This window comes from Plasmodium berghei, assembly GCF_900002375.2.
Source record: "Plasmodium berghei ANKA genome assembly, chromosome: 8".
NCBI lineage: Eukaryota > Apicomplexa > Aconoidasida > Haemosporida > Plasmodiidae > Plasmodium > Plasmodium berghei.
Window position 1 is genome coordinate 721,953 of NC_036166.2, and position 13,781 is coordinate 735,733.

The 13,781-nt window shown below is 21.9% G+C and overlaps 4 protein-coding genes across 4 annotated transcripts; 2 read left to right on the plus strand and 2 right to left on the minus strand.

The window, feature by feature from the left end:
* Positions 1 to 1,250: 1,250 nt before the first annotated feature.
* PBANKA_0817900 (zinc finger protein, putative) lies at positions 1,251 to 2,084 on the plus strand (the record flags this gene model as incomplete). The annotated part of the gene is made up of 1 exon (XM_034564345.1): positions 1,251 to 2,084. The coding sequence occupies one exon, from the start codon at positions 1,251 to 1,253 to the stop codon at positions 2,082 to 2,084; it is 834 nt and encodes a 277-aa protein (XP_034421151.1).
* Positions 2,085 to 2,488: 404 nt separating this feature from the next.
* On the minus strand, positions 2,489 to 8,017 carry PBANKA_0818000 (merozoite organizing protein, putative; the record flags this gene model as incomplete). Its single annotated transcript, XM_034564346.1, has 1 exon — positions 2,489 to 8,017. One exon carries the CDS (start codon positions 8,015 to 8,017, stop codon positions 2,489 to 2,491), a length of 5,529 nt encoding a protein of 1,842 aa, XP_034421152.1.
* Positions 8,018 to 9,494: 1,477 nt separating this feature from the next.
* Positions 9,495 to 11,177, minus strand: PBANKA_0818100 (N-glycosylase/DNA lyase, putative; the record flags this gene model as incomplete). Its single annotated transcript, XM_034564347.1, has 1 exon — positions 9,495 to 11,177. The coding sequence occupies one exon, from the start codon at positions 11,175 to 11,177 to the stop codon at positions 9,495 to 9,497; it is 1,683 nt and encodes a 560-aa protein (XP_034421153.1).
* Positions 11,178 to 12,136: 959 nt separating this feature from the next.
* On the plus strand, positions 12,137 to 13,211 carry PBANKA_0818200 (conserved protein, unknown function; the record flags this gene model as incomplete). Its single annotated transcript, XM_034564348.1, has 2 exons — positions 12,137 to 12,671; positions 12,772 to 13,211. The coding sequence occupies 2 exons, from the start codon at positions 12,137 to 12,139 to the stop codon at positions 13,209 to 13,211; spliced, it is 975 nt and encodes a 324-aa protein (XP_034421154.1).
* Between the last annotated feature and the right edge of the window lie 570 nt (positions 13,212 to 13,781).

Genomic DNA, 13,781 nt, shown 5'->3' on the forward strand with positions numbered 1-13,781 from the left:
ATATGTTAAAATATGAGAGTTATTATTATAAAAATTTTCAAATTACTATGTATATTTAACCTAAAATTATAGATTTGTAATATTCATACGTGAAATTGATACAAATATGGATAAAAATTATAAAATTTAGAACAAATTATTAGACTGTTGTGATTGCGCAATAGTATTAAGTTGCAACTGATATATTGCATATATATCCTTACATTTAATTTTTTTTTTAATTATATTCTTTTTCTATTTTAAAATACCTTCGAAAAAGAGTATACATTTTTTGGTAATGCCTATAGTTTTATTATGTTAATTATTATATATATTATTTGTTCAGTCTGTTGGCCCTATTTTTTTCATAATAGTTGTACAAATAGCTATTACCACCTTTTTTAAAATTCTTAATAATATTTTACATATATTTTTTTTTTTAACCCAACCAAAAAATAATAAAAACCAATATATATAAATTATATATATAATGTTATAATTATATAAATTAATATATCAATATTATATATATTTAAAATTGTGAATAATCTAAATGCCTGTTGCATTTTGAATTTTTTTTTATATATAATAAATTTTAATTTTTATCGATTTTATTATTATTATTATTATTATTATTATTATTATTATTATTATTATTATTATTATTATTATTATTATTATTATTATTGTTTTTTTTTTTTTGGAAATGAATTTATTATTATAAAAATATGCATATAAAATTTAAAAGGGGGTTATTATTTTTCGGTTTTTTATATTTTATTTAAAAGAATTACTTAATTTGTGAACAAATTAAAAAAATTATTTAATTTTAGCAAAAATCATGATTATAATTTATGTTATTTTTACTTAAAAGCCAAAGTAATAAAAAAATAAATATTTTATATTCATGTATTCCAAACCCGTTTATTAGTTAACAGATTAATTCGTGTATTGGTTGAAAATGTGATATAAAATGCGAAAAAATAATATTTGAAAAATAAAAAAAATAACCTAAGGTTAATCTGCACCATAAGAAGCAAAGATAGAAAATACAAACTTGAGCTTGGTAATATATACATACCATCTTTCCAAATATATCCTCATTAATTATTGTAAAAAAAAATTTGTACATATGAATGTATAAATTGTATATTAGGAATGTGGAGGAATCAATCATTACGCTCAAAAAAAATAATAATAATAAATTTTATTGGGGCAATTATATGATACATTGTTATATATATAGCACGGGATAATAGAAAAGTCACAAAATGGATGCCAACTTTTGTTACAACGATTATAATAACATAGATAGTTATGTAAATAATTTTACTGATAACTCATATATTAATGATAATGGAAATTATGAAAATTATTACAAAGGTTACAATGATTTTGAAAATGAAATTCACTTGTATGAAGAACATATTGAAGATGATAATAATGCCTATAGTTTTCCTTTAAGCAATACAAACAATAATTCCATAATATTTTCTGGAAATGTAAACACAAATATTAATAATATCACTACTATGAATATAAATGATGGTAGCGTATCCATCAATTCAGGGTTCACTCCCTTGGATGGAAAACTAAGTTATAGTAATTCTAATAATGATATTAGTCAAAACAGAAAAAGGAAAGGTCAAAATGATGAAAATAATAATAAAAAACATAAACGAAGGAATTGTTGTATAATATGCTCAAAAAATAGTACTAAATATAAATTTACATGTTGTTATGAATATTATTGCTCATTAGTATGTTATAGAACACATAATACAAAAGAATGTTTTGAAAAAAATAAAAAAAAACTTAATTTGGATAAAAATTCCAATCATAATTCTGTATTTAATTCTGAATGTCACCAAATCCGGGAAACAGATGATACAGACAATGCAGAGCCCGTTTTATTATCAGAAAAACAAAAAAATAGATTAAAAGAAGATTTAGCATTGCGATTATTACTCAAAAATAATTATGTTCGTTCCATTTTTAAACAATTTACTATATCCAAAGATAAAATTACATATTTATCACATTGCATAAATGATCCAACAATTGTTCAAGTGATTGATCATATCATGAAAACTATAGACTGTTAAAATGGGAATGAAAAAATGAAAAAATGAAAAAATGATAAACAAATCTGGGTGGCAAGATACTCGCCGAAACATCCACATATATTGATGATGTTGCAAAATTTATTGTTTTCATTAAACTATGGAAACGCAATCATGTGCATAATGTTACATTTTTATATAATTTTTTTTTATCATTTTACTGTTTTACTAATTTATTGATTTTTTTTTTGTTTTAAATAACCTATTTTAAGCCAGTTTTAAACACTTAAAGCATACATAAAAAAAAACGCATCATAAATGATGTGAATAATATGAAAAATTGTAAATAGAGGTTTTTGCAATAGGATTGTCTGGAGTAGAAATAAAATAGTCCCTGATTTGTGAATATTTTTCAAAGAATATGATAAATTAAATTTATTTATGTTTTATTTTGAAATAACATCTGTATAACTTGTTCTTCTGAGCTTATTGAGGCGCCTAAATGTCATAGCTGTTGAATCATTACTATTAGAACTACTGTAACTATTATTATCATTTATATCAGACTCATCTTTATCACTATTATATTCGATAAAACTTGAGTTTTCACTTTTAACAGGTGTATCTTCACTGGATGTTAAATTAAGATCATATAATTTATTATTTTTTATTTCTTTATCTATATTAGATAAATCATTATTTTTTTTCTGAACAGATATTCTCAAACTACTACGTCTTGTATTATATACTTTATCGCTGTTTGTTTGTATTGAACTTGTTCTATTGCAACTTTTAATTTCTTCATTATTTTTTTCTGCAATTTTATTATCATTTTCTAGATTAACATTGCTATTTATAAAATTTGAAGTATCTATATTTTTTTCGTCATTATTTTGAATAGTAGATTTAGGATTAGATATCATATTTTGAGATTCGAATAGAATATCATCATTATTATTTATTTTGAGTTCTTTTTCCATTTCTATTTCGAATTCACCATCCTTAAAATTATGTTCTTCTAATTCTTTATAATTATCATGATCACTGTTTATATTTGTGTGTATATCTTGTTTATTTATTTTTTTTTTAGCAATTTCATTATTTGTTCTAACAGTAGTTCTAGGGGTTTCGAAATCATTTTTATTTATGATTTTTTTGACATTATACGAATTAATTTGATTCAAAATATCATCTATTGTCATTCTTTCATTATTATGAAAAGAAGCTCGTGGAACAATTGGATAAGAAAATGTTCTTGATGTAATATTTTCAATATAATTAGAATAATCTATAATGATTTCTTCATAAATATTTTCTTCCTTTAATGAATTTAATTCGGTTAAATTTAAAATATTTCCATTTGATGTATTTTCTTCATTTTTTTCTCCTTTTTCATATGTATCCATAGTATCAGCATTTTCTGCATTGTTGTAATTATTAGTTATTAATTTTTTTTTTATGAAATAATTTTTTGTTTGCTCTATTTTTTTATCTATTATTTCCTTTAATATTTCACAATATTTAATTTCATTTCTTGATTTTAAAATATCAGATGAATGCATACAAAAATTTATTAACACATAGAATGTTCTTAAGTCTTTTAAAGCAGCATTTACATTTTTTTGTGCATTTTTAAAAAAAATAGTTGAATTGTCTTTATTATTTTCTGTTTTATTATTTTCACCTTCAATTCCATCTATACAATCTGCAAGTAAATCTGTTTCTCCATTTTCAGAATCACTATCATCATTTCCTGTGTTATTTATTTTATATGTATTATTATTTATTTGTTTTTTTTTACGTCCCCTTTTTTTAGCTTCTTTATTTTGATAACCATTTGTTTTAGTAACATTTTTCATTTCTTTTATATTGTGGAAAAGATATATTTGAATAATTTTGTATACAAGTTGTATTATATTTGATCTGCTTGTTAAATCTATTCCCTTTTCAATAATAATTAATAACATCCATTTAATATATTTTGGAAAGTTTGAACATAAAAATTCGATATTAGCTTTATGTAAAATTGTAAATATCATAAATGTTAATATATTTGTAAAATTTGTTGTTTTCAGTTTGTATTTTAAAACACCTTCACTCGTTTTTATAATTACATCTTCAAGTGTGTAATGAAAAACTAACATATTTGTATTACTCATAGATGGATACATTGAAAAAATAGATAATAAAAACATTTTATCATGACAATTAATATTAGTAATATTATATGTACTTATTTTTTTAAAATCTTGAACACAATTATAAGTTGATGGAGATAATAAAAAGCACATTTCAAAAAGTGCTCTTAATTTACCAGATGAATTTCTTATTAATAAATATAAAGCATCATTATTTAATTGATAAATATAATTCCCTAAATATTCTGTTAATAATAATTTACAACAAACACGTAAAGAAATGGATTGAATATATTTACTTGTATTTACAGAACCAAATAAATAATCCCATAAATTTTCTATTGCTTCGATAATTAATTTATCATTACCTAAATGTGGATGCGTCATTAATAAATCTCCTAACACGCATATATATATTTCACATCTTAATGTATTTATTTCTAATTTTTCTAATAATTCTTTATAATCATACCATGCATTTTGATTTGTTGCAAAATAATTTAACAACCCTTCATTAGGTGGATTATATTCATAAAAAATGTTATTTCCTACTTTCCCTTCTTCATTATCTAGTTTTTTTTTTCCTCCTATTTGGATATCTTCATCAATATTATAATTACCACCATTTCCTATTCGCCCATCAAGTTGATTCATTATGTCCATGTTCGCTTTTTTGTATATATTTGGATAAATATCTTCATGAACCTTTTCAATATTTAATAAACAATTATTTAAAACTTCACATGTATCTACAATAGCAGTTTTATATGCATGAATTTGTTTTTTTAATTCATCATCATTATTAATAAACATACACCAATTACCTAAACATTTAGATACAATTATATCATAAAATTGATCTTCAATTTCTTTATCATCCCATTCTGGCATTATAGAACAACAAAAATTTAAAGCTGGTAATAAAAGTTCGTTTGGAAATTCTCTTAATCCTGAATCAAATGAGCAATGAGATTTACTTTTGCATAAAAAACATTCTAAAATAAATAAAATACGTAACCATCTTCTTTTTAATTCTAATCTTAACAATCCTAACATTGTTATTTGCTTTAAAAATATTTGTGTATTCATGATAATCTGTTCGTGGAAAACTGAAATCACATTTCCATCTACCTGATTTAGAGCGTTATTATTGTTATTACCAGAAATATAGTGATTTCCTTCGTTACTTTTTTGTATACTTTCACTATTTCTTTCTCGTTCCATTTCAGTTAAATCTTTTATCTTGGCTTCGGTCACATCAAGTTTGTGCTGCATTTTTTTACACAATAATAATAAATGTTCTATAGACAACGTATTCAAATTTTTTTTACGAATAATGTCAAATATAACATCATTTTCTACATTCATAATACTACTAAATGTTATACTAAGTGAATTTTTTTTTTCTGCATCTTTCTTTTTTTCTTTGATATCATAAACTCCTTGAATCATATCAGTACTATTCCTTTTTTTTTTATTTTTTTTTTTTTCTAATTCTTCAGAATTCATTTCTTCCTCATTTTCTTTCCGTCGTCTTTCGTAAGGACTAAGATCCATATCTTCTTCTTCACCTAAATGTTTTGTAATGTTAATTTTATTATCCATAAATGCAGAGTCATTATCAGTATTTTCGAATGGTTCTTTAATTTCTGATATAATTGTTAAAATGTGATTCGTAAAATTTATTTCTATTTCATTAGGATTTAAGTTTTTATATTTAATATATATCATTTGTTTTAGTAACTCTAAACACGAATATATATAACTGTTGCTTAACCAATAAGCACATGTTATATGCCCTTTTTGAAGTTTGTAATAATTTACACCCGTATTATTTAACATACATTTTATTATAATTTCTCTCAATGGACCTTTTAATAATATAGTAGAACAACATTGTAAAATTTTTTCCACTTGATATATTTCGATTATATCTATATATTTACATAATAAAAGTAAATTTTTAATATTACAAATATATTGATAATTTTCATTAATATTATCTTCATTTATTAGTACATACTCATATGGACAAGAATTATTATCGTTATGTTTGATTCCATTCGAATCAGAATTGATTTCATTTTCATCAAATTCTTGATTCATCATTTTTACAGCTCTATAATAAATACATTTATCACAATAATTATCATCAAATTTCAAAGTGCGAATAAAATTTTGCTTTCTATTTTCTTCTAACATTTTAATATCTATTTTATTTTTTCCACATGTGCAAATCATATTAACATTTTCTTCTTGATCTCTTTTATCATTTTCAACACAATTGATATAATTTTTTCGACTATAATATAATTTTTCATTAAATTTGCTTAAATTTAAATAATAATAAATAGTGTTAACTACATTTAATGCATCGATTTTTTCTTTTTCTTGGTCTGTTGAAAAATGTTGTACATAAATTCTAAACATATATAATTCTGCTGTGTTTAAAGAAAACAAATTATTTATACAACTATTGAACCACTCTTCATTAAATGGTCCTGTATTTTCGATATTGTCTTTTTCTATATTTTCAAGCTCATTATTGTTTGTACTAGTTTTATCATTTTTGTTGTTTTCTTTTTCTTCGAGGTTATCATTAATAGTTTTAAAATCTTCATAAGTAGATCTATACCCTTGTTTAACATCACTAAAATCCATACTCATGGTTTTTATAGATCCTTTTTTTACATTGTGTAGATGCATCTTACATATTTGCTCAACAATAATATCATTATCTATATCACTACTAATTAGATGTAATAATAGATTCTCTACTTTATCATCAAATAGTTGAACCCAATGTAGAATCATATTATAGCAACTGTCTCTAACTGATTTATCCTTATCATTAAGACCAGATAATAATAATTCAAATTTCATATCAGATGGAATATAAAAATAATAATTTTTTAATTTCTCATAAATAGCTATACGAACGTTGTGATTTATATCATTAATTCTAACAAGAAAAACTTTTAAAATTATTAACAGTTCATAATTATTTCCACCCCCTGTTGTATCTCCAGCATTTGTAACATCATCAACATTGATTGATATATTTTTTATTGCATTTATTCTAACATTATTATTTATATCATCAAGACATTTTAAATAGCTAGCTCGGGTATTGAAATCTTGAAATGGTTCTAAAATGTTTAAACATAAAATTCGAATATTATGATCTTTATCATTAAGAAGTGATAAAAATATATTAACATGTTTTTTACATAATTTATTTGACACATCTATTTGTAATGCACACGCTTTTTTAACTAAGCATTTTATAACTTTACATAAATTTATTCTTTGTTTTTTATCTTTTAGAAATATATTATTTAATAATCTATTCCATAGTTTTGTTATAAGTTCATATTCCTGTATAGCATCATCAGAATTATCTAATCCACCATTGTTTATTCTTTTTTTTTGTTTATTCTTTTTTTCACTTTGTAATATATCACAATAATATAATATATCAAATAAAAATTCCATAATTTTATTAAAATTATCATCTTTTTCACTTCCTTTAATTATATTTAAAATTATTCTTGAACACAATTCATATATACAATATTCATTAATGTATTTTTTTCTTTTAACATCATATACATCCCCTTTTATTATATTTTTCAATACGTCTTTTATATACGAAAAACAAGTTTCTCCATCATATTTATTTGTATATACATAATATATAGTTCTTATAATATTTTGAATATGTATATTATCATTTTTTATTTTTAAATCTGTTAAGTTTGATAAATGATCATTATTATTTTTATTGCTGTTTTTTTTATCACCATACCCTTTTTTTAATTTGTGATAATTCATCATTTTGTCTGTCTGGGGATTATCTATATATTTTGTTTTTTTTTCATTTCAAAATATGCATATACATATGTAGCTATATAAATGGTTCTATTTTGTGTACAAACTATGTGTATTTATTTTCCTATTAAATATATACACATATATATTATATATGTGTCTATCTAAGGCCTTTGCATTTATATATTCAATTCAATATTCTTGTTTAGTTTGATAAAGCTTCCAAGTGTGCATAATTCACACATATATGCAAAGAATTCTGAAATTTTTTAAATTGACTAACACAATTTGCTCCTTAAGTTTGTGAAATAAGAACAAAAAATAATAAACAATTAAATATATAAATATTTTTCTCTTTTTTTTCGTTTTCTTTTCTTGTAAGAAAAATGAGAACGGAATGTTATTCGTCTAACAAAGGGATAAAAGAGAAAAAATATCAAATGCAATCTTTTAAAAAATACAAATTGTGTATGCCCCTTTTTTAACTACAATTTAATATATGCTTTCATTAATCCATTTTAACCCTCTTCATTTCGTGACTTTTTTTTTATTATTTTTTATAATATAACTATTTCATAATTTATATTATTCAACGTATAAAAATTTTGCCAAGACTTATTTTTTTTTTCCGGATTTGCACTTTTACTCTTTTAATATTACCTCGAATTGATAATTCAAAAAAATATATAAATATGTTTTTTTTTTTCAATTATATCAATAAAATGCTTCCAAAAAATATTCTTAAATATATATTTTTAGTGATAAGGATATACGTTTTTATGATTTTCGTAAATATGAAATGTGTAAATGACATAGCTTATAAATTACCATGTGTTTTGATTTAATTAAAAAAAAATTATTATAAAATTGTATAGTCCTCTATATATTAAAAACATAAAACAAAATACTTATAATTGTTATCAATTAAAAAAGTTGCATCAAAATAATAAAAAAAATATTATGTATATAATAACAAATGGAAATTACCAAGTAATATTAGTTCATGTGCATTTTCGTTAAAATTAATTTAAAAAAAATATAAATAACTATAAATTCATAAAAATTACAAAATATGTTTACACTTCATAAAAAAGCAAATTCAAAAAAATGTTAAAGCTTAAAAAAAATATACACACACCTCAAAGAGAAGCTATTATACGCATACACATTGTCAGCATTACATCTTATGCAAACAATTTGTTTAATTAAAAGCCATTTTATAATAAATATAAAAAGACATGTTTCTTTAAAATTTTTTTTTATGCTTTTCTGAAAAAACATTTATACTATACTCAGATTGAAAATAAGATGATTGACGCATACATATATGTATTCTACTTCTATTAAAAAATAAATGAAAGCAAATAAATAGAATACTATATTTTTGATAGGTATTTATTATTTATTACAACTTCATTTAATTGTTAATCCTTATAATTTTGCAATCTTCGCTTGTATACATATATATGCAATGAAATAGGATCTAAAATAAATGTGTAAATTTTTTGAGTTCAGATGCAAACAAAATAGTTTGTGCCCATCCACAATTAGGGCCAAAAATATCTTTGAGCTTTGTAAATAATTTTATATATAACGATGTAGTTAATGCTTTTTTTTGAGGTTTTACACTGAGTTTAGTATGTTTCGAATTTTTATTTGTTTTTTTAATACTATCGTTATTGGCAGCTAATTTAGTTGGAGTATTAGATTTTTTATTATTTTTATTCTTTCCAATATCATCATCTATTATATCTCTATAATATTTATAAATAATATCATATATGTGTGTATCTATGGGTATACAATCATATCTGTTTAAACCGAATAAACAAATACAATTAGCCACTTTTAACCCAATACCTGGGAATTTTATTAACTTATCTATACATTCTTTCGTTTTTTTTTCTTTTTTTAAATCTTCTATCCATTCTTCACCTCCTAATTTTTTTAACATTTTTGCGCTTTCTATAACATATCCACTTCTATAACCAAATCCTAAATTTCTTAAATCAGATTCTTTTAAATTTGATATTGTTTCTATACTTGGGAATTTATAAAAATGAAATATTTTATTTTTCCCTTCTTCTTTTACTTCTGTTTTTATATTTTCATAAAACATTTTATTTTCACTGGATCGTTCTTTAGATATCTTTTGTATATTTAAACTTCCTAAACAGTTATCTAAAACGTCTTCATTTTTTATGTCTGTCTTAATCTTAGATACATCATTTTTCTTATCTTCTCCATTTTTTTCGTTAAATATTATTATATCATCATTTGTAAATATCACAGTTGCAATATATTCACCATATCTTCTTCTTAAACAATCAATCATTAATGTTATCCTCGGTATATTATTATTAGTAGAGCATAAAAATGAGAAAAACGATTCTACTGAATCATTTTTTAATATTCTTAAACCTTTTATTTTATTTGATATTTCTTCTATTCTTTTGTCTTTTTTTGTCCATTCCTTTATTTGATCTTCTAAGGGAAAAGATAGATTAAAAAATTCATAAATATCTATATCATCATTTTTTTTTTCTGAATCATTACAACTTGGATTACTCGAAAGTTCCATATTTGTATCGAATAAACATTGATATAATATTTTATCACAAGTTTCTTTAAATAAATAAATTTTTTTATTTACCATTCCAATATAAGAACATTTTTCTACTTGTTTAAAATGAAATTCTTGCCCAATCAGCAAACAGTATTTTAATTGTAGATCATTTGGTGTAGCATTTAATATGGTCCAATTATTTTTGTAATTTTTTATTAAAGTAGTAAAAGATTTACTTATTTTATTAGGATTAACATTTTTACAATTATAATTGTTTATCAATTTAGGAGGGGCATCATATTGTATTTCCTTTTTTATTTCTATTTTATTCTTTAAATTATTCATCCTATTGTTTTTTCTTAAACCATATTTTTCCTCAATGGATTGGCTTATCATTCTATTTGTAGCCGAGGTTTTTATTTTCATAATATTTGAACTAGTAATATATGAATAATTTTTATTTGTTCGATTTAATTTTGTCTCTCTATCAATTTTTACTTTATACCCCATTTTTATCCACACCTCTGTTTTCGGTATATAAGATCTACAAGAATATATTTTTTTTAATATCAAAATTAAAAAAATATAATAAACATTCATCAAGTTTATTATGATATATTCTTAATTCTTCTCACCATTTCCTAGTTTACCAATTAAAAATTTTTGATCATTTTCCCAAATTGTCAACTTTGTCAATTTTTTTTCGCATGGAAACAGGGAAATAATTCTTATTTAAAAAAATGAAAAAAAATATACAAATAATACTACGCATATATAAGCGTTTGATATTTATTTTTATTTGTATAGCAATTATATGTTAACTTAGTTTGGGTATATTTTTTCAAAAAAATTGATACGAATATTATATTGTCAAATATCAAACGCCTATTTCTTTCCATAGGAATTAATAACATAAGAGGAATTTTCATTTTAGCAACTTCAGGTAATAATTTTTTTTTTTTTTTGAGAATGCAATTATCGTAAAAACATTTAAACATAAACGGATAGAATAACATATTTTTCTTTCTATATAACACATATACATATGTGTGTGTTTTTTTATTATGACTTATCCTTACCAAATAAAACTGAATAAATAAAAAAATTAACTGTTATGTCTTCATTTTCCAAAAATGCAATTTTTGAAGAATATAATTATTTATTAAAAAAAAATACAAAATAAATGTAACGGCATATGTGTTTTTAAAATGTTATATATATAATATATTTTTTTTTGTGGAATTCGATGAATTTTAAACTGAATTTCACATGATATTGCAGCTTGTAAAACTGATAAAGCCAGCATAGAAATATATTATTTGCCACAATATTTTATTAGGAAATTTCATCTTCTTCATCATGCATTTGAAATAATTTCTTATATATTCGATAATTATATCACGTATTTTCCCTTTCTTCCTCATTTACTATATATCATGTAGTAACCCTGTTGAATATGCCTTATAAATGTCACTTGTATAAGTAGACAGATTTTATTTTTTTGTGATTATATATTATTTATTTAAAAATAAATAAAGCGCACATAACTAGCCAATAAAATGTTTTACCTTGAAAAGTTTAACTCTTTTATAGAAAACAAATATGCAATGTCCAATTGGAATAAAAAAAAGTTTATTTGGAGATATAGTTTATTTTTTAATATTTTTTATGTATTACTAATATTTGGTATAATATATACACTAATAATTAAAATTTTAATAAGTCAAGAAAAATTTGTTAACCATTCATGTAATGTTGAAAATATAACATCAATACAAAACATGTATGTGATTGTATTAGTATTTATATCTTTAATGGGATTTTTAAATTTTATTTTTTCACGTTTAACATATATATATTCGAAATTTACAAATAGTGAATTCTTTAATTTAGGAATTTATTATTCAATCATAGGATTTTTAATTAAATATATTTCTTGGATTTTATCGTTAATATACATTTCTTGGATTGCATTTTTATTAATAACAATACTTACTATTATTTTTTATCCTAATAAATGGTGTAGTCACAAATATAATAGTTATGGTATGGATGCTTTGACAAATTGCCTTTTAGTGAAGAATGACGTTGCAGGTAAGTTCTCATTTCATATACTGTGTATGTGTCTATATATATGATGGAATATATCAATATTTTTATTTTTTTTATATCTGTTTGCTTTACAATTTGGTAGGTTGTGAAATTCCTAACGATGTAATAAACATTAAATCAAAAGAATATTGCAATGATTTAAGTTATTTAAAAGTGCACAAATTTTTGTACCTCGTTCGTTCATCATCTGATACATTATGCACATTAAGAGACAAAAAAGTATGTAATACTTTTGTTGATTTTTTAAAAAATAAACCAATAGCATTGGATACCTTTTCAAATTGTTCAAAATATTCCGGAGATGCACCAGATGATTATTTTTTAGAAAATACTTATAATAAAAGTGATATTTATTTGCTTTCATTATCTCTCATATTTTTTTTTTTTTTCACAACTATTATATTATTTGCTCTTTTTATTCTTATAAGAGTAAACACGCCAATTGATTCTTCATTTAAAATCAATAGTGAAAGGCTAAATACTTTTTTTAGATTTACTCGCATTTTTGATGTGTGGAAATAATGTTGCATTTTCTTTACAATACAAGATTCTCATAAAAAAATAAAATCCTACATTTCACATAAACATTAAATTACAACTATTATTTTTCTATGTATTTATTTTATTATTACATTTTTGACTATAAAAATAAGTATTACTCCTTCTACAAGTAAATAATTCATAATATGCTCAGCCCGCCATAAAACAATATTAATGGACATTTTCGAGAATACAAATTATAGCATAACTTGTATTCTATTATTATTATTTCACTCAATTAGAAATGTTTTTTGTTATTATGTTAAACATATATGTTCTCCTCCTTATTATATATCATTTTTTGTTTTTAAAAATATGCTATTAAGCTTTAACCATTTTATTTTCAGCCCATATTAATAAAAAATGGTATTTTTTTAATATTTCACAGCCAACTATTCTGCTTTACTCGGCACCATATTTATTAAATACGCATTAACTAAATTACTATACAATATATATGTGCAATTTTAACGAAATAGAGTCTTATCTTTATAATTTTCTTATTTTATATTTTTCCCTAGCTACGCATCATAATAAAATGTATGCTTTCTG